This window comes from Limulus polyphemus, unplaced genomic scaffold (genome assembly GCF_000517525.1).
Source record: "Limulus polyphemus unplaced genomic scaffold, Limulus_polyphemus-2.1.2 Scaffold1156, whole genome shotgun sequence".
NCBI lineage: Eukaryota > Metazoa > Arthropoda > Merostomata > Xiphosura > Limulidae > Limulus > Limulus polyphemus.
In genome coordinates this window covers 227376-250448 of record NW_013666766.1, presented here as the reverse complement: position 1 = coordinate 250448, position 23073 = coordinate 227376, and the positions used below count along the sequence as shown (strand labels likewise).

The following is a 23073-nucleotide window of genomic DNA, read 5'->3' as shown; positions in this document are numbered from 1 at the left end:
GGTTGATGTGGGCTTCTCCAAATAACCTCATTCCTCTTGGTTTTGCCCACATGCAATGCTTTCAGTTCGTTTTAATGGATCAGTAGAGCCTTGTTCAGAATTCTTTGGATGCTCCTCTCCTCCTTCCTTACAAACTGACTTTGTCTGATGGTTGGATTGAGACAACACCACTATGAGTATTCCTCTTCCTTGTCTAGAATGTCACCTCTTTATGGATGGCTCTCTTTCCAGTTGGAGTGGCTACCTGGATGCTCCGGAGGTCTTGGGGAGGTGGACTATATTAGAGTCTTTACTCATATCAATCTGTTGGAGCTCCTTGCAGTTTGTTGGTCATTGGTTCACTTTCTTCCAGCTTTTCAGGACTGGTAGGTGATGGTTCATTCCAAAAACTCAACTGTGATCTCATAAATCTCCAGGCAAGAGGGTAACTGGTAGTGAGCTCTATATTTTTAGACACTGGACCTCCTATATTGGGCCCATAGCCATCTTATTCATTCGTTAGTTTTTCATACTCTGGGTGCTCTGAATCTAGTCGCAGATCACTTATCCCAACAAGACTCTCCTTACGGAGTGATCACTGGGCCCATTGGTGTTTCAGTAGTTCTGTTCCAAGTGAGATGTTTCAGATCTGGATGCCTTTGCCACACATCTCAATTCCCAATTCCCACAGTTTGGTCTCTTGTTCCATATCCCTTGGCTGGGGTGGTAGATGCTCTGTCAAGTTTAGACTGGCCTCTCTCATCCATCTGCTTTACTGGAACCTTTACATCATCCATGTGTCATGTTCTTTTGGTGACACTCCCTTGTCCAGCACATCCATGGTTTCCACAATTGCACCAGCTAGTGGTGTTGCCTACTCTTCTACTCCCTATCTTCCTCACTCTCTTCTGTTGGCCACAGTCCAACATGTGTCATCTATCTGTTCCCACACTCTGTCTTTACGCATAGCTTTTGTCTGGTCCCTAGTCAGGTGGTCTGGCCTTTTGCAGTATGTGGCAGCTTTGATTCCTTATTCCGTTTATCCTTCCTCCATGGTTGTGTACCAACTTAAGTGGCACACATACTGTAATTGATCTATACCTCATTGTTATCCTCCTCCTCATTCTACACTTTCCCACATCACTTTTTTTCTTACCTGGCTCTTTGATAGGGGCCTTTCTGTTTCCTCTGTTATGGGCTATTGCACTGCCTTGTCTGCCATGTTTTGTTTTACGCGATATGTTACATCTTCCATTTGCCTGTCCTTTCTGTTTAGTTTCATTCACACTGACTTACCCATCCCCCCCTCACCCTGTTTCTTTCCTGGACTAGAACCTCATTGTTGCTCTCCATGCCCTTACCCTTCCTCCAATCAATCCATTGTCCACCTGTTCCTTATATCACCTCTCCTTAATGATCTTTTTCCTCCTCCTGTTGGCATGCAGATTTTATTTATCATAAGTGTTTGCTATTGATGTCTACAACACCTTATTTCACATTTCCTGTGTTGTTCTTTCCTGCTCAAAACTTGGGGTACTAGGGAAGGTGATTCCACCTTCCTTCCATATCACATCTTTATGACTGTTCCAAACCTGATTGCCTCCTCTACCTGGTCAGGGCTCTCTGCTGTTATGTGGTATGCACTGCTATATATTGTTTCCCTTCCCATTTGTTTATTATCATGGACTAACATAAGTAAAACACTTGGGAATTGTTGCCTATAGCTGATGATCCATGTATTGGAGGTCACTGGATCAGTCTGCTTTTTAAAATAAGGTATTGTGGTCACCCAATGAATTGTCTCCAGTTCTGCATTTCTCTGGATTCTCCAATGTGCTGTTTCACCCCTTCTTCTAGTGAAGTATGGGAATCCATGCCTCTGGGGTGGTTGACCATGAAATTTATCCTCTGAGTGTGTTCACTCCCACTCAGTTGAGAGTAGGACAGTGGTGTGCTGCCGGTGTAGATGGTCTTGATGCTCATCTTATCGTAGACTTGATGTACAATTCTAGTTGCTGCCATGTGATAAACGATGCATTCCACCATACAGTTTTTCCCTTTAGCTAAGGCACCCTCTTTTCTACCAGGATGTTGGTTCCTGATGGATATAGTGATGGTTGGAGCTGGACCAGCTACATAAATTCTTACATGTGTGGCCAGGTACCCTCCTCCTACTGCAGACTGAATGATAAATTCTCAATGCCACCTGGTACTGTACTGGACATGGACCCCACTTTGCTGTCCACCTTCCTGCCAGATGTCGGTTCCAGGCAAATATGGTGATGGTTGTGTTGGATGTGCACACATGATGATTCAAGTCCTAGGTACAGAGGCTCATCTTCCCTACCAGTTCCTGAATCTGAGGTGAAAGGTAGAGGACCCTCTTCCTACCATGGGTCAGATATCCCTGTCATGATTTGTATGGTGTTGGTTGAGTTAGATCTCCCATTTATGGTTTGACACACCCTAGCCACTTTGTGCCAGAGGTCCTTTGATTTCATTTGTTCAACTTACTGGGATCCCTCATGTATTCCCACCCTTATTGCAACACATTTTCACATAGGTAAAGAGTATATCTGACTCAGAAGTGGTGCGGTCACCCACAGGTGTGTTGCCTTCCATTTATTTGCACATCCCATGGTCTTCCTTTGGGTGCTTTCTAAATTGGAATCATCTTTTCACCAGATCTTGTGCCAACTCAGTGCAGGATTCCAGGTATTTGTGAGAAGAGGTAAGTTTGTATCGGAAGTTGACATTTTCTTACACTGAAAATGTATTTTTGATAGATACTTACCTTCGCTCACATTTCCCACCGACCTCTCTACTTCTGGTGTAGCGGTGAGAAAAAATTTGCACCTATACATGACAGACAAGTCAAGAAAAGCTTTTTGTGAAAGGAGGTAAGTATCTATAGGAAATACATTTTCAGTGTAGGAAAATGTTAACTTTCAGAAACTAACAGTTTATATCTTGTCTTTAACTAGATTGCACCACGTACACTGTCACCTTCGGTAGAGAAACCCAAATCTTTTGTACCTCCATCTTCCAACCTGCATTCTGGTGATGTCACTAATGCCATGGCTGCTTTAGCTGTTGAAACTTCAAGAAAGGTGCCATACTAATAGTTCTTTATATGTTTAGCAAAAATTAGTTTATTGTTTGAAATTATATGTGGTGAAAGGACAGGTTATATATATTTATTACATCTAAAAAGAGATGTTTCTCAAAAGTCTTTATCTTTTGAATATATATATTCATGTATTTGTAACTGTATGATGACTTATATTAGATTTTTCTGTTCTTCACAATGTGATTGGTTGTGTGTCAAAACGATAATTACATTTATTTTGAAAGTCTATAGTATAGAAAGATTCTCTTTATTTTTTAGCTGTTCCTGGAAACATTTCTATAATCAAAATAATATAAGCACATATACAGTTAAACTTTTTTACATCTTAAGAGATTTTGAAATTTGTTTTCTTTTACTTTTTCATATCTTGTAATTTATTAATAAGCTTATTTAAAAAAAAGAACTCACAAAGAAATTTGTCTTTAGTAAAATATGTTATCTTATATGTATAGGATTAATAAAAACAATGTTTGATACTTATTTAATTCTTTTATGCAAATCTGGCAAAAGTTCATTTTTAATCCACTTCCACTTGGAGATGTAGTTTCATGAATTCCTGTATTATTAGTCATAATATTTTTGTTTTTTTGGTAGAAGAAAATAGTAAATAAATATTCTTTTTCTAGTATGTTGGTAACAACTGGCACCAAGGTTACTTATAACTTATAATAATTTATCAAGTATGTAATAATAGCTGCATTTATGTACCTACTTTACTACATTTATTGTGTTGCTTATTTTACAAGACCCCAAATCCTACTGCTGCAGAATTTGTTCCTATGTCATCTGTTGCAAGGCCTACAGCAGGACATTTAACACACAGTATGAGTACACCTTCTTTTTTCCAATACGCCATAGGTGCATCAGGTCTGACAGCCAGTACACCTTTTGGTAGATTTGGTGAGTAAAGCTTTCTATTTACAGTATGCCAGAGGATGAGATAATCTTTCATATTTTTAATTGATTGGAACAGGAGTCCATATTTCTGATTCTTGTATGCATTAAATGTTGTTAAGAGTGCATTCTGAAATATACCTTCTCTCACACTTTAGCTTTATCCCAACGAAAGGTTCACTTCTTTGTCCATCTAAGCATTGATATGAATTCTACCTCTCAAGTCTTTATACCCCAATATATCGTCCGAAGTGATTTTAATCTTGTGAATCTCTCCACCTATGTCAATGCGCCTTCTATACCCGATCCGTATATAAGCTAGCTATTATTCTTTCTTATTCACTTTTTCTCAATGGCAAAACTTACAAAGATGGTCTTATGTGTTTACTGTTGGTTTCTCTTCTGTGCTGTTAGTACATTTGCAATGTTTTCTTTTGAATTATTTTAGATCTTTTTCATAGGACTTGAGTTTGTTGTTTATTTTCTTGATTTGTGCTAAAAAAGTTTTGGAGATATTTTTTTAATATGAATACTCACATTCACGTCTCAGACATGGAGTTGTCTGATGCCCATCCTCTGCCACCTCATGAGTCTAACATTACTTGGGTGTTGGTTACAGCTCCTTGTACACAGAGAAGTAGAATCTGATGCTTTTCCTCCTGTTGGCTTTGAGGCTGAGTTTGTGGGAGATCAAGAGCAGACTTGTGAGAATTTAGACACTATTTTTCCATCACCTTCCTTTGCTCAGATAGCTATTCCTGAACCTCAGATGGACAATCTGCCTCCTGCATCCTTTTTACAACTAGTTTGCCATGTTTGTAATGTTTTGAGTATTTATCATGTGACTTATGTATTTTCACCTTCTTTACTAGGAGACACTAGTTCATCTGCTTACCTGGTCCTTCTACCTTAGCCAGATATTGCTGTGCATGCAAGAAGATTTGCAGATCAATTGAGGGAGGATGTTGCCATGCCTTGTCCTCCTCGTTTATTGGATCAGCATGCCTTGCCTTTCCCTCACCTCAAGAACCCTTATTTGGGCTCTCAGAAGCTAGACCTTCTACTTCCTATTTGAGGCTCTAGAAAAGATGCCACTGTTCATCTTAATCAGTCTCAGTTTTCCAAAATTTGTCTGTCACAAGTTTTTTATCATATTTGCAACTGTTGTCTGAGGCCTATCATAGATCTCCTGCTCAAATTTCAGAGGATCTTATTCATTTATTGACTTCCAGTTTGGTCAGGTTATCAGCTTTTGATCTCTCCTTGGTATCTTGGCTAGTTTTTTGCTGAGATCTGTTGGAGAGAGATGCCTTACCGGAGAGAGTTTGCTTTCCTACGTCAATGTCAGACCTTAGACATCTCAGAGGCTCCTTTCCTCAGACAGTCTATTTTTGTGGGAATTCCAGACTCCATAGAGCCTAGAGTAGATGTGGCCTGTCTACATTTTTCACTTTCTACACTGGCTTCTCAACTGTCCCATAATTCTTGTACAGGATGGTTTAGAGCATCTCCTGTTCAAGTTTCCAGACCTCCTGTACCTCAGTACCTCATCCATTTAGGGGTGTTTTTCAATTCCAGACTAAGCTGGGCCCAACCTTCTCCTCTATGCCTTCAGGCTATGGAGGAGTCTCCTTCTCCACCAGAATGCACAGTTCTATCTCTTTTGGGAATGTGGGCATCCTTTGAATCACTCATTGCTTGAGGTTGGGCCAACATGAGGGTCTTTTAGTGGTCCTTACGGGATCAGTGGAACATTTGCACAGATGTGCTGGATTGTCCAGTGAGATTGTCAGATTCTAGCTTGCTGGATCCTAGCTGGTGGTTGAACAGGGACAACACAACAGTAGGTGTCCCTCTGCCACCTCCACGAGATGGTGTTGCAGCAAACGAAACAGATGGTAATCCGATGTTGCCATATCTGGAGAATATGGTGGGTGGGGAGAACTTCCCAACCCCACTCCATAATCTTGTGTTGCGTCAAACGTGTCACATGTGGATGTGCATTGTCGTGGAGAAGAAGAACACCTTTCCGATTGACGAAGGGTGGTTTTAATGAAAGTCTTGGTTTAAACGTTCCAGCTGCTGACTAGATTTCTGCATTGACAGTTTGCTGTGGATTGAGGAGTTTGAACGGAATACTCTTTTGATATCCCACCAAATGCAAAGCATCACTTTCTGTGGATGGAGTCCAGGTTTTGGGGTTGGAAGTGGTTTTTGTCTAGGAATGAGCCATTGTTTTTGGCGTTTAATATACGCATAAAGAATCCATATTTCATCACCTGTGACAATTCTGTTCAAAAATGATTCACTCTCATTACGTGCCAGAAGATATGAAGCAACGTTCACACGTTGGAAACAATGATCATCGAATAGTTCATGAGGCACCTAAACACCTTTTTGGAATTTTCCCATATTCCTCAGATGTTTACATATTGTTTCATGATAGACATGCAATTTCAGGGCCATTTCATGAGTGTGTTGCTATCGGTTAGACTCAACAAGTATCTTCAGAGCATCAATATCAATTACAATATGTTTTCCTCTGCCATCACAGTTTTTAAGGCTAAAGTCACCTGAACGAAATTTCCTGAATCATTGCTGACACTTATGAACATTCAAAATCTATCCATAAACTTCTTTGATATTCTTTGTGGCTACAGAGGCATTGTTTCCCTTCTTGTGTTCAAACAGTATTACATGCCGAATGTGTGTCTTGTCATGTGCCATCACTATAAGGGAATAGAGTATACTAAACTTTACACATTATATAGGCTACACTAACATGATGTTTAGGTGGTTTGTTTAACTGTTATACGTGATGTACGTTTTTGGGGAGTTAATGAAAGTGTTTCAAAACACGACATTAATTTCTTGTCATCCTAATGTAATTCTAAAATTTGAATTATAATCTACAGTTTGATACTAAACTTATTGACATAAGATGGGGTGTTCCAAAAGACTGCCTTGGTGCTTTTTGGATGGTGAACAGTTGTTCTATATCAAATATAATGTACAATACTGGACCGCCACTCATGAACTATCATGAGTAAAGCATAAATTGATTTTGCCCATCCCTGCTAACCCCTGAATTGAACACATTGGGGTTGGTTTGCATTTCAAAATAGGGAACATGTTCACCTACTGCACTGTCTCCGGAGCATCGTTCCTCAGGACTCCCCAACACGAGTCACCCCTCTCTTATAGTGGAGCAAGGGAGTCCTACCCCAACAACCCGTTTCCAGTTGCTGAAGTGGTGGGCAGAGGTCTATTTCTCCTGGGTGATGTTTGTACTCTTTATTCCACTCAAGGAAAAGAAGGCAAAGGTGGATACTCCCCCCCCCTTAATCCCAAATGGTTTTTCCCAGATGTTGGGTAAAGAGCCATGCAGCTTACATGGGATCTTCCTCATAATTCCAGTTCAGAGGTGACACTTTGCTATCCAGTTATGTGAGCGTAGCCCTTCTTTTTTGGTAATATTCTTACATTTCATGATCATGGAAGAAGGTCCTCAACTCCTCGTAATTCCACATGCTCTGCATCATGTCCGTGAGCCATTGGTTGAACTTCATTTGTTCCACATCCTCCTCATAATTCCATGGGTAGGAAGTGTTACCTTGCCTCCCTGGTAAGGGAGTTAGGATTTTGGTTCGTAATCTCAGGCCGGAGGGTCTCTGTTTCAGGTTGAGTGAGGTGTGAATTGGCTCCATGATTCCAAGTTTGGTTTGTTGCATTCTGAGCTTCTTCAACTTGGAGGGAAGATTTGTTCCGTTGGATGTTGCTTGTCTTCCTTTTGCAATTCTGGTGACTCGCATGCAACCTTCTGTAACATTCATGTTAGGTGCCTCGGCCCATAATTATGAGTTTGTTTCTTATATTTTGTGCTTCTTCAGGTTGGATTGAGGGTTTGTCCACATAGGTGTTGTTTGTCTTCTCTTCATGTAACTTTCAGGTTGGGTAGTGTGGACCCCCACTAGTGTGCTTTATTATATTTCAATTTTGCACACCTGTTTTTCTACACAGAAAGTATCTTGTATGTTTTGGAAGTTTACATTTTCCTATACGGAAAATGTAGTTCCGATAATACCTTCACATACACTATCCTGCCCTTCCTCCCTATAATAGCTGGTGTTGCAAGTCTCGAAAAAGTGAACAAAAAAGAATAACGGGAAGCTTATTTGCAGATCAGGTATAGAGGGTGCATTGACATACCAGAGAGATTATAAGATTAAAATCACTAGGGGCAATATAGTGGGATATAAGGACTGAAGCAAGCAAGGGAGAATTCATACCAATGCTCAGACTGGCAAAGAAGAGAACCTTTCATCACGATAAAGCTTAAGTTTGAGAGGAGGTAAGTATTTTTGGAAATACATTTTTGGCATAGGAAAATGTAAACTTTAGCTGCTTTGTTCAGTTTTTAAACCTAAGATTGTTTTTTCTATCATAGTGCATAGTTTTTTGTTGTTGTTTTTATTGTATTGTACCGTATTGTGCTAGTTCAGAGAAACTTGCATGTTTTTAAGTGATGTCTCATCACCTCTTTTACACTACTATAATAAATGACTTCAAATTGTAACATAAAACTACATTCAGTTATCCTAAGTAGCTCTAAGTTCTTAACATCATAGATCTATTTATAATTAAATTTTATTGTTTTATAGCCCTTTGAACCATGTTTAACTACTATCCACACCATTATAAGTTGTAAATCACTCGGGGAATGTGCAGTTCACGTTACGCTATCGAATAACATTACCCACGAGCCGCTCGCGTGCATGCCTCGTGAAACATTTTTACTATATTATTATTATTATTTATTTTACGTAATCTAACCTTAACTAACTTAAAGATCCTTGTTTTTAGATTTTAGTTACTTTTGCACTAATAAATAAAGAATAAATATGAAAAACAAGAAATAAAGTACTTATTTAATCTTCTTTTTTCTTGCTGTCGGGTTTCGAACAATTTTTTTTATTGGTTGTAATGAACTTAATAATTTTCATTTAATTAAAAATTGCACCAAATAATATAGTCTAATAACATGCAAAAAGTAGACAAATTCATTTACATCTCAAAATTTTCCTGTCTTTTTAACTGTGTGACAAGAGCCGTTACAAATTCATCCAAGCTAGTCATTAACTTTCCCATGGGAACAAATTTTGTACTGTTAGTGAAATTGATGATATTCTGTTCAGAATACAATGTTATACAGTACGTCATTTAATAGATGAAAACTGTGACTTTATGTTGGTTATAGGTAATATATAATGAAATGTAAGAGAGAACTATCAAGGAATTGTGAAAGAGAGGATGTGGCAGGAGAGGTTTGATTTTCTATTCAATAGCTCTGTAACCAAACAACATTGAAGAGTATAAAAATTATGGTTTGTTTGAGCAATAATGATTATATAGAGAGTATTTTACGTTTAATTTAATACATTTTTGAGGGGTGATGGATAAAATAAGAGATGATGACATGCTAAGACAAAATGTGTCACATGGGTCACACTAGTGGAAATTCAGGATTTTTTTAAATATTGCCTTGTAAAATTAAGAACTTAATCCATATTTTAATGGTATACAAGTTTTATTAGCTAAGATTTTATGCTATTCTAATTGGTATAACATATACAAAAAGTAGTTTAATCAAATTTTGAATGTAAGACAATAAAACCTTGGGTCATGCACTGTAAAAGGGTACCTGGGGCAAGAGGGTTAATTTCCTGAATTTTTTCTGAGAATAATATAGCACTCATAACACCTTAGGTGGAAAGTTGAAATAGTTTTAGACAAAATGGCACCAATTTCAACCACTTATCTTCAGTACAAATGTAGTTTTATCAATTTTAACCAGTCAGTGTTTCTCAACCTCGATTGTCATGGTGTTATGTAAATTATCTATGTTTCAAGTTTGAGAAGTTATAGGCTAGTGATCTGAAAGTAATGAAAGCAGTTTTTCTTTTCTTTTTTAACTTTATAAGCCAATATTTCTTCAAGTACAGCAAGACTTGTGTAGAAATCAAAGAAAAGTGATAGAAACTTTTCTAGCAATTTATTACGAAGCTCAAAAGATGCTTGTGAATAACTTCTGCCACAAGTACAGTCCTGATTTTTTTAAAGCTTAGGAAAAGCTTGCTTTATCATTTTATACTTCAACTGTATTATGTTAGGAGAATATATGAATATTGTTTTGTGAAACAACATCTGCCTCAGAATTATTAGGTTTAATTAGATAGTTTTGCCCAACTGACCTATAACATAATATTTAGAGACAACAAGGGTCCTATTGATCAATCTCGTCTGTACCATCCTCTAAACTAAACTAAAACTATCAAATAAATAAAAGAAATTAATAATAATAAAAGTCTTAAAGCCAGCCCTTATCATTCACATAGTTATCAAACTTAGTAAATATATTAGATGAAACCTTCTGATTAGCAATTAAAAAAGTTTGCTTGCTCATACTTTTCATAAGGATAAAAAAAGTTATTTTTATTGTACATCAGTGATCACAAACACAGTAACAGTATGTGTTATGGTCAACTGAAAACAGTTGCAATATATATATGTGTGTGTGTGTACTGGTTTATCCAAAGAAGTAAATTATATTACTGTAGTGTGCTAAGTATAAATGGAAAGGAGTGATTGTCATTTTAGCTTAATTTAAAAAGTGTAAATATTCATAGCTCAAACTATTAAATTTTTGTTTCAATTTCTCATATTAGTGTTAATTACCTCACAGTAAGTAGCTTTATTATACTATATATTTTGTATTTTATCTTGATAAGATGTGCCACAGGGTGACAGTCCAGGTCTTTCTCCTGATCAGTCTCCTTTAGTCAGCAGAAAATCTAGATCTCCATTAACAACAACTTATGTTGGCGGCCCTTCTGTGACTGTTACAACCTCAACCACACAGGACCAGTTTGCACCACCAGGAACAGTCTATCAAGTAAGTTTTCATTTTAAGCTCTCGCCAATTTATATTTTTGGTTTGTTTTGATGAAAAAGTAATAAAATAAGAAATTGAAAAATTGACAAATCATTGTATCAGCTAGTCTCCAAAAGTACAAAGTACAAAGAGTTGATTAAATTTGTGATTTTCTTTTTTACATGCCTTTGACTTGAAGTCTGTAGGGAAAAATATGTATTATAGTGTGGTTTTATTGTAATTGTTAGGCCTGATGGTCCCATTGCTTTACCAACTTTTGGCATTTAACATTTGGGATAGACTTTTGGCTTCCATCTTGTCCAGCCCAACTGATAAGTTCTGGTATTGAATGAAAGGCCTCATGAACAGTGGTAGACTAAAGATAGTTTTAAAATTCTATTTTTTTACACACCTCTGCTTTGAAATATGTATTAGATTAATTAAAAAATGTAGAATAAAGACAGCTTTAGTGTGAAATTTGTCTTGATGTTCCTAACACTATAGCTATTAACATAGTCAAATTTTTCACAAGTATGTTTTTCAATTGTAGCAAGAATCAGTTGGAGGGACAACATACTTTTTTGCTGCAGAAGAAGCTGGAGGAGCTCCAAAAGAGACACCTGCACCTATTATAATGCCAGATTTCACAGTGTACTCAGGAAATCCAGCACATGTCGAGCACATGAAGCCAAAGGCTAATGCTCCTTCATTTTTTCTTCCAGATGAACTGAGAATGGTAATGTTCTTAGTTTATAATACTAATGTGAGAAAAGTTTATTTTGCTGGGTACTCTTATTAGAAATCTATTTAGACAAAAGATGTTCATATTCAAGAGACATGTATTTCAAATATAATTTTGTATTTTCAAATTAACCCTTTTGCATTGTGTAGATTAAAGTGCACATCACAATCTTCTACAGAGTTACAATTAAAATTTAATTAAGCTACTTTATTATCAATGTATATCAATAAACTTAGCATCAAAATGTAACTAATAAATAAAATTTTAATATTATATAAATTTTAAGTTCTTGATATTATAAGAAAATGTTAAAAAATAATCCACAACCTCTCTTAGTACAAAAATTGTTACATTAGCTCTCTGGGTCTTCCCTGTTCTCTAATTTTTTACCACCTCTCTGAGAAGTATTGAAGTTAATGTAAATTACTTATTATAATAACGTACTTCAATAGGGTGAGCTAAACATTTGCTGAGTATTTACAACTTGTTTGGCAGGAATTCTAGTCAGATACACTTCAAATGGCAATTAAACAATAAAATTAAGTATAAATAGATGTAAAGTGTTACAAGCTTTAAGTATTTAGGATAAACAATTGTGGCTTCCTGTTACAATTTGAATCATTCCAGAAAGAAAAAAGGTAATTTAGAATATCCCAATTTTTTTATGGTGGTTACAAGGTCAATCAAATTGACCAACCATGTATAGAGTTATACTATAGTATACTATACTATCTCTATAGAAAGTAAGAGATAAAATATAAAGTTTGTCTGAGAAAAATACAAAAAACATTTGATATTTATTTAGGGATTAAACAAATGAAATTTGAATATTTTCAAATGAAGAAAAAAGTATTTTTAATCTTAACATGAAAATCACTTTGCACTCAGAGCCATCAACACCATTTAATTATGGACAAAGATTTAGTAAAAATACTTAAATATGAATTCTGTTTCTTTGTCTACAAAAGACTTAATGTTTACTGAAAGCTCACCAAAGTTCATAAAGATACATTAAGTACTTTCAGAGTTACAGTATGTATACCACCATTGTTACAAGGTTGTTTAAGATGCATGAGCCCATTACAATAGGGTTAAAAAAACAATAATGCTATGGAGGTTTGAATAATATGTTCAGTGGGTGTTTAGATATGACAGCATAAAAACTGACTGCATTGAAGTAAATACAAGTGCCATAGGTTAGAATGTAACAATTTCAAATATCAAGACTTATTTTTGTGGTGCTACAATCTGGAATCTTCTACTTAATAATACTAATAAGTCAATGATCGAAAGTCCAGAATAACTGTAAGAAAGAAATGGCTCTTGACCTTTAATTGAGATTAATTTTGACATTCTTCTACGGCTTAAAAGCTTAGTTAACTTTTACATAATTATCATAATTTGTAATCTATCTAACTGTTGCCTTGTGTTTAATAACCTTATAGCTACCTATGCTGACCAAAAATGAGTAAAATGACAATTTACTCACTGCTTTGTTGAAAGTGTAAGCAAGCTAATTGATTAACCTACAATATCAGTTTTACATCCCATAAATAAACATTAAATCTTTAAATAAAGTATACAAAAGTAAGATTTTATCATAATTTCCAAAATACATCCGTTACAGTAATCATAAATATTACTTTTTAAACTATTGGACAGTTTAGAATAAAGTAACTATTTCATATATACTAAGATTGAAACAAATTTTATAAAAAACTTATTTATATGTATTAAATTTATAACACTAATCTGAAACTCCAGAAAATTGTATTTGTTTTTGAGGAAATAAGACACAAATCTAATGTTTATAAGACTGCATAATTGTATAGTTATAATATATATTGTTTGAAATGTTGCCTGCAGTGACAAACATCATGATGGATATTTTTATATTGTCTAAAGTAATCATGTCTAATTTGTTATACAGGTTTTGTTGACTGTGCATGTAATTCCATATTTTACACATTGATCTAAATAGTCCTTTTAATGTAACATTGAATTGGTGTTTACTGTGTCTTTTTAGGATATTCTACATAGACGCAGTTTAACCTTAGCTCAAGTCAATCCTGAACAGTACCAAGGTAGATCAGTACTTTAACATTTTTATTATTTTGTAAATGTCTTTTATTGTATACACACACACCAACTTACTTAAGATACATACCTTTAAAACAATCAACAGTTATTCTTCTCTGTTATTTGGAACTTTTAACATGAAGGATGGTTACATTACAATATATATATATATATTTATTTATTTATTAATTTTAAGTACTTAATTTTAGTTTCACTGCTTTTATTGCAATTTTAATTCTATGAAGTTTTGCACTTTATTCAGTTTTATCACAGTGTACAATTTCATCAGTAATCATGCCAAAATTTACAGGTGCTGTATCTGGCAACTTGACCAGAGTGTTTTTGGAACAGCATGAATACTCATTTAATTATCCAGTTTCTTGAGGTGTATGCTGGTTGAACAGACATGTCAATGAAGCAACTTGTGCCACTTTTTCAGACAAAGATCCATCTTCATTATGTTGCGTACTGTTGCCTGGTGCACCTGGACAGACTTTGCCACTGACATGTGTGTTCATAGATTCTTACCTGTTATAAGACATAACACTTTGCTTACCACAGCTTGGGTACAACTTGTTTGCTGTTCTCTTCCTGGGTGGTCTTGAGAGCCTAGGTTGATCCATATACTTTTTTTTTCCAGTGTCATAAAGTACAAGTGACATCCCTGTCTGAGAACTTCTAAATCCCTGAGCTAAATGCATCTTTATGGTCTAAGTGTATGAATATTTTGTGTCAGAAAAGGCTGTTACATTCCTTTCCCAAAAGAAATACATTTCGATTGACTTCACACTATCTCTTAAAACTCCAAATAGTTTGAAATGTTCTGATTAAAGTTTTGCAGTTAGTAAAATTTGATAATCAATTAGTCATTGGACTCATTAATTGAGTGCATTCAGCTAATTGATTATTCTCACATGAGACTTGGGATAATAGGAAACAAATTTTAATTATTTGGTTATTTTTATTAAATCATGACACTAGTCAGTTAAACTGAATAACTTTCAATTAATTAAAAGGTATGAGGAATCATAATAGCAATATTTTGACTACTTGGATAGCTGGAATGATCAAAAATTCTAATAATTGGAAACACTAATTTGATTTAGGTGATTATTTCATAACATTAAATAATTTAATCATAATTTCCATTATTTGATTAACTTATATGGCATTAATCAATATAATCATTGCTTATTGGATGTTCAAAGTAATCTTATGAAAAATTACAACTTTTTATTCCACACATTTATTGTTATGCACTTTTGGGATTTTGTTTCTTCTCCAGTCATTCTTTAGTGTTTGTAACACCTCTGTTATTGATCTAAAAACTGTAAGAATGTGTTTCTTGTGTTTAAGAAGTACAGTAGCACTTAGCTAATTTTGTTTGCCAACATGTCTCTCACTTGATGCTATTGCTAAGCATTGAGATTCCTCATTCAGAGAAATAATTCAGGTACAGATGGAACAATACCTAGAAATAATGTTTGGAAAATTGGCATTCGTTGTCTTTTATGGATGGTATCAAAAGTATATAACTGTATAATAAATTATTTAAAAAAGACGTTTTCTTTCACTTTGACGTAAGATTTAGAAGCTCAAAACTGCCAACATATTATTGTAAGAGAAAAATCAGCATGTCACAATTTTTATATTATAAATTTAGTTTAGTTAATTTGAAAATAATGATTTTTACTGATTGGAGTGTGTAATGTATGGTGTATGTTAATAAATGCTAATTCTGTAAAGAACTATTAAACATTATGGAGGAATGGATTTGGTATGGTACATATAAATCAACTGTAATTATTTCTCTAGTGTATTTTAATTGAAACTGTAAACTTGAAACAAGCATATAACCCTTAGGCCTTGTGGAAAATAAATATACAATAAAAATGAAAAAAAAAAGCAACTGCATATTTTCTTGAAGAACAGATATGAAAATAAAAAGAATGAAAGTAACTTAATTCTTGATGTGATAGAATGTGTAAAAAACATTATTTTGATAAGTGAATGCTACAGTGCAGAATAATGATACTTAAAGTGTTTAAAAAAGAAATCCTACCTATGTACCATATTTTTTTGTGGCAGACCACAAACATAATTAGATTTTTTGGGCATAATGATGAATACCATATAAATAAAAATACAGATAGAGATGTATGGAAGAACATTTTACTGATTCAAAGTAATAAATTGTTGGCTCAATTCATACTAGAATATTGTTTTGTACAAAATAATGACTAATTTTATACCCGTGATAATCTTATTCTCCCGCAACTGTTGTCTCCTAGTAAAGTAAAAATGCACATAAGGTATCCATGTTATTGATCACCTCAATATAGTTGTGTTCTCAAGAACTAAGCATATGTAACTTTCATTTAATTTATGTATTGCATTTCTGATAATACTGTTCACCATCTAGTAGAGATTTAATGACCTAAACTCTAAAATTCTACAGAAATACTGCTAAAATTGTACAATAATAATTTATAATTAATAATACGTAGTCTTAATTATAAGTAACAAGCAAAATACAAATGTTTTTGTGAACACACTTCTTTAAGTCATCATTTGGATACCCTCTCTGCTAGTAATGTTTTCAGCCCTTAACCCAAGAACATTATATTCGTTTCTTTAAAAATAATGCATGGAATTCCAGTCATGAGCCTTCTTTTAGTGCTACAACTTTACTGATAAAAATTAGATATTTAAATAGAATATACAAGGAAGGAATAGCATGTTGTGGCAATATTATGTAAATAACATCAATTTTACTTTCAGTAATATTTCTGCATTGCTTTTCAAAAGAATTAACAAATGAAAAATAGATTTTATAGTTTGAAATTGTAGCTCATTAAATCTCTGAGCATGTATAATTTACATTAGCCTGTACCTACTTGTAACCTCACTATAGTCACTGTTATATTTTATATATGTCCAATATGATCAGTGTCACAAAGTAATGTTTATTTTAATCAAACAAAATTCAGTAGTTACAGAAGACTAGTCTTAGGAAGTTTCTAAAGAGAAACCCAGCAAATACTTGTAATTGTTTGTTGTTAAGCACAAAACTACACAAAAGGGCTGTCTTCATTAGACCCACCATGGTTATCAAACCCCAGTTTTGAAAAGTGAAAGCCCTAAAACTTACCACTGAGGCACTGGAGAGCACTATTAATTGTATTTTCACCTTGTTACAGATTTCATACTGTGTTGCATATATGATACATTTTCATGTGTAAAAAACAGATTCGGATTAAAAAAAGTAATTTAGTCTTAAATTATTGTACCTGAAGATGTATATCATATTAAACAAAGGGTAGTTCAGAAATGTCTCAAAAACATTCTGAAAATATTAGTCTCATATGAGCATAATTGATTAGTTGAATGTAATTGGTTAATGAAATCAATGATTAATCAATAAATGTATTTAACTAATTATCCGGCTCTATTCAGAATTAAAAATTAAATGATGTTGTTTTTTGATTCTATATTTCAAGTGTCATTTACTAAATGTGTCCATAGTATTTTGACATTAATAGTTCAGAAACAGTAATTGATAACCTTTTATAATAACATATTTGCTGTACATTAATACAGAAAATATATAAAAAAAGGGAAAAGTACTATTTTTATAAAAATATATTTATTGGGACAACTTTTTGAGGGGGGGGGGATTTCCAAGGGAAAGTTAAAAATGTGTTTCATTTGAAAATGTTAATTTCTAATTTGGGTGAAGATTTCCCACAATGGGAACATAGCATATTTTAAGACAGTACAACTATTGCAATTGATATAATTTAATGCTATCATCAAATTAGATCTCAACTGAATAATTTTCACACATTAGTACAAACTAATGAACTGGCACTTTGCTGATGGTCACCTTGTAATTTTTACATCTTCAAACATCCAGGAAATTATTTTCAACCTTTTGTTTGTGTGTTTTACATTCTTAGATTCCTAAAGGCATACCATGTGCAGTAATTTTTGTTAGTATTGTGTAATTTTAGATCAAATTTTGTATATAGATTTTGTGGTAGGTAAAGTTATAAAAAATGAAATCAGTTGTTTATGACTAAAGCCTAGTTGAGTTCCATTTCCTTATTAGGTTTCTATGCTATTGCTAAATATATATATATATGTTATCTAACACAGTGTGAAAGATGACACATGCATAGATTATGCCATTAGTATGTGTAAGAAATTAGTAAACACCTTTTCTTACACCTAGAAGAAATGGAGAAACACTAACATCGTCAAAACTAGAGCTCAGTCTAACTCAGCACAGTTGATAACAGAAGTCTCAACTTGTTGGGGATTGTCAACACATGTTTTTGGGAACAAAAAAAAATATTAGTCAATTTTGAGTGTTTATGGGAAAAAACAGGTACTTTAATTGGTACATTCATGACATTAACATGTTTTTTTCACTGAGTAAGAGTTTGAGCCCATTGGTAGATTTCAACATAAATATTGATTGGAGAAGACTGTATCAGTTCCTCCTGTGCTAAACCTCTCTTGCATTTGCTTAATGATGACATTTTAGCTGTTGAGACACCAAACTTATAAAGTTCTTCAAAGAAGAAGTTCTAAGTTACCTAAATAAAAAAGGATTCTCACACAGATATCCAAGAGGAACCAGAAGTTTTGGCTTTTTTTTATCTAGTTTTAAAGTTATGTACATAAGTGGGTGCTGTGTTGCATCAATAAAAACATGAGTATTGTCAGAAGTGGAATCACTAGTAAATGCACAGCAAGAGATGAGCATCACATTCAAAACCTACATTGTTTAAACTGTATCAAGGAGAGCACAATAGGTAATTGAAATAGTAAGAAAACTGCTACCTTATCAAATAACCTAAAAAAAACCTTGGTAACCTTTTTTGAGTAAACATGGTCAACAATTTCCGAGAAAGAGACAATCTATCTCAAACTGAATCATCATCTGTTGTGTTCTTTGGCTATTGGTAAAATTAATTCATTGGTTTGATAGAACCCTTAATAGACTAATTTTCCTAGACTTAGCAAGCTTGTGTAGAAATACTTATGAATACCAGCAATATCTTCTGCATCTGTAGAACTTTCAGTATTACTGTTGACACACTTTTATTTCTAGCAGAAAACTAGTAACTCGGGGTTTACAACTGTGAATAAATTTGTTCCAAATTATAAATATATTTGTGACCTGTATTTCATATCATCATCAATAGCACATATAAAATATCATAATATATATATATTTAGATGTATTTTGCTCATCCATAGAGTAAGGATATTTCTACCTAATCTTTTGTATGTATTAGATATTCATAAATTATTTTTTGGCCAGGAAGTATGGTTTCATTCTTTGTGATGAGGTGAAATAGAAATTAGAATATCTATTTGAGTAATATATGTATGTGTGTTTTGCTTTTCTCCAGTCAGCTGATAATGCCTAGTCTTTTTAATTAAAGATGATACATGAAGGTTTTATCTGATATATATATGTATATATATATTGCAAACTGTGATGTCTGAGCATTTGTCTGTCTTCTGTTTGAAAAGCTGTGCACACAGGCAAAGCTCAACATTCACTTTTGAAATGATGGGAGAACAGACATGAATAATGTTGATGCCAACTTGAATTTCACATATAGGATATTTTACACTAAATTATTAATGTGATTCATTTCTATCATTCACATTTCAAAATGTGACATAACTTGAAGAATAAAAATGTAGACTTACTGTATGTTGTTGTTGAGTGGCTCTTAGCATGACTAAAATGCTCAACAATTACTTTTCAAGGTGGACGGTATAAGTAGTTCAGAGCTTTGGTTCTGAGTGAAACCAAGAGTGCAACACAATTAACATTTTTAAAGGGCATGAAATAATTTAAATTGATAGATTAACTTAAACTTGTCCCATCATTGGGGATGGATAACTTTGCTTGTTATTATTATTACTGTCAGTACCTCATGAGTAGTTCATCAAATTTGTATGATTTTCACTCAGTATTTTACTCTGTATACTCAGTGATTTTCTTTTGGTGATTGATTTCTGATTCGTGTTGAATCATTCTTTTTATTTCAATGTTAAACCACATAGCAAACTTTAGATTGTTTCTTCATAGTACACCTAAGTAGAGTTGAATGTACTAATTATGTATGTGAAAATTATTTCTTTATTTGGCTTGTGCCAAGTATTTTCTCACCAAAATGTTTAATAAAAATATTAAAAACTTCTGGAAAGACAGATTATCCTATTGTTTTAGATTTTGTATACAGTTAGCATTTTAACTGGAAATGGAATTTGTGTATTTTGCTGAAATAAAAACAAATTTTTTGCAAAGAATTACCCTCATATGGAGCTTGATTTACCAATAAAATCCAAATTGTTAATACTAAACCAGAAAAGACCTAAACATTAATTGTACCATATGTTTAAACTACTTTATTTGATTTTAAAATAATATCCTGAAACTTTTCAAATGATATTATCTTGAAAAAATGTTTAATTTATATTAATCAAAATATAAAAATATTTTCTTCAGATCTTCCAACAGAAGTTGATAACTACCACAATCTCTGTCCATTGGAACCTTCAAAAGATGGTGTTCCAAATAAGTCTGCAACATTCCGATTTTATTACTTCTGTTTATAAGGCCACAAACATGAAAACTGGTGTTTACTACTGTTTAAGAAGGATACATGGTAAGAAGAAAATTACTTAGATATTTGTTTATATGTATATATTAATGAATTTGAATATTATGGTTGAAAAATAAAAATAAATTTTACAAGTTTATATTTCTACACAGTGTTTCTCTTATTGTATTGATTTTATTAGTATTTCTTTTGGTTGATGGTTAAATAGGTTTCCGACTGACTAATGCAAAATGTATGACAGTCGTAGAAACTTGGAAGAAAATTCAGCATTCTAATTTGGTGCACCTACGAGAGATGTTTACTACAAAGTCTTTTGGTGATCACTGTAAGTGAATTTTAAGTTAAATTGTTTTTTCATTTTGATACAAATGCAAGATAACCATGAGATTATAAAAACTTAACACTAAAATTAGGTACATTACCTCTTATATACAGGATGTCCAGAAATTGGTTTCAACAGAGGACTAGTTTATTAGGCATTTAAAGGAAAAGGCCATAACTTAATTTTGTCAGGGATACTGCCCAGAATTAACTGTGGGGATTAAGTTATAAGTAGGTCACTAGGGCTAAATGCTAAGCTTAGGTTAGTATGTAAGGATGAGCAGATTGGCTGGTTGGACTTGTGGGATCAGTTCAGTGGAAGAAGGGAGCTTTTTGGAATGGATGGTTTACATTTAAACAGAGTAGGGGCTGGCTTGTTTGCTGAGGCTATTAACTCAGCTGTAAGGGAAGTTTTAAACTAGGAATAAACAGTGGTGAGGGCCAGGAAAACTAAATGCAAAAAGAATAAGAGGCAGAGAAAAGTTTAGTATAGGAAATAAGTATAGAAATATTTATAAGGATAGGCTTAATTGTTACAATTATAATACTAGAAATATAAGAAATATAATATATGACTTTAGAGCACTGGTAGGAATGAAGGATTTTGATATAATGGGAATAACTGAAACATGGTTAAATGTATATGATTTTGATGACAGAAATTTCTTTGAAATACAGGGTTACAGGCTATTTAATATGGATAGAGCATTGATGAGGGGGAGGAGTGGCTTTATATGTAAAATGTGAGTTACATCCTGTTGAAGTTGAGGATATCAAAGATAATAGCAAGGAGATTGAATCCATTCGGATGTTGTAGAGGCAGTAAAGTTAAATGAGTTTAGGAAAAAGCTTGATAAGTATATGAATGAAAAGGGCTGGCTTTAAGATTTTATATATATGTATATATATATATATATTTTAATTTAGTTTAGAGGATAGAACAGCCGAAATGGACCAATATGTCCTATGTTGTCTCAGAATGTTATGTTATGCTACAGAGATTGGCCACAAAAGGATATGATAGATTTTATGTTATTTTGAATACAGTTACTATAACTACTTTATTTAAAAACCTGTACAGAAGCTTAGAACTGTAAGACTTAATAGATTTTATTCACACTTTAAGAAAGAAATTGACATAAAGATATCAAAGATTTTTTTGGAGCGGGTATGCTGCAAGATCCCTACAAATTTCATTATTACACAATTTGGCTTCATTGTATTAAGGAAAATATAAATAAATTGAACTATGAAGATATTAGGACAAAAGTGGTATAATATCAAGTATCATCTTGAACTTCTAATGTAGGTATAAATTTATAAATTTTATTTGACTCAAGTAAGATGTGAACTTGAGAGCATTAGTGATATAAATGTCCTTTATTGCAGCAACAACTCAGTTCAAAAAAATATATGCCTGCCATTCACTACATGAAAATCAATCAAAGCTTGGTAACACATGAACAAATACATTTCAAATTAAAATCAATTCATAGTAATTATTTTGGGGGCCAGTCTGCATAATAACTATTCTAGTTTATTAACCATTTCATTTGCATAATCTTTGGACAACCTGTATTTATAACTATTTATTTTATTTTTTCAAAGTTTTTATCCCATTTTCTTAATCATGTTGATTTTTTTTACTCATTTTTTTCCCATTTCTTTATCAAGAAGTGTCTGCCATTTGAATTGTAATACTCAACAGCTATTGTAATTTGAAGGTAACAAATTCCTACTTCCTCAGATTTCAGTGTTTGTAAGCATACCAGTCATATGGCTGTATTCATTTTTTATTTTCATTTGTTTTATACATTGCTTTATATGGTTTCTTTTATTTCACTTGACTTATGTTGAGTCTACAGTACTGTGCAAAAGTGTTAGGACAAAGTCAAAAATTATATTTCAGACTACTTTCAAAGAACAATGGAGGGTAAATCACAGGTGAAACATCAAAATTTTATTAATCTTCATATTTAATACAACAGAAACTCAATAGAAGTGCTTGAGTTCAGCAAACAGATAATTTTTTGTGTTTCCCCCCTTCCTTTTGCTTTAATAATTGCAGACGTCTTTCAGGTATTGTTGTAACATATTTAAACAAAGATCCTTTGGGATTTTACTCCAAATGTCTCTAATACACTCCCATAAAGTATCTTTGGAAGTACATTTTGATTTGTCAAGTTTTTGATCTATCAAATCACAGATCTGCTCAATTGGGTTGATATTGGGGCTCTGTGGGGGCCATTGCATCATTTGAATGACTCTAGCAGCTTCTTTTTGAGCTAAGTAATTTCTGCATAAGTTGGATGAGTGTTTGGGGTCATTATCTTCTTGGTAGTAGAAT

The 23073-nt window shown here is 33.4% G+C and overlaps 1 protein-coding gene across 1 annotated transcript in view; it reads left to right on the top strand.

Moving 5' to 3' along the window:
* The window catches only part of LOC106462395 (PAB-dependent poly(A)-specific ribonuclease subunit PAN3-like), a 61641-nt gene that overhangs the window by 7569 nt on the left and 30999 nt on the right, over window positions 1-23073 (top strand). The window contains 8 exon segments of the mRNA XM_022389643.1: window positions 2964-3089; window positions 3856-4009; window positions 10792-10955; window positions 11485-11670; window positions 13703-13760; window positions 20291-20384; window positions 20386-20450; window positions 20614-20730. Of these exon segments, the coding sequence (XP_022245351.1) occupies window positions 2964-3089; window positions 3856-4009; window positions 10792-10955; window positions 11485-11670; window positions 13703-13760; window positions 20291-20384; window positions 20386-20450; window positions 20614-20730 (964 nt within the window).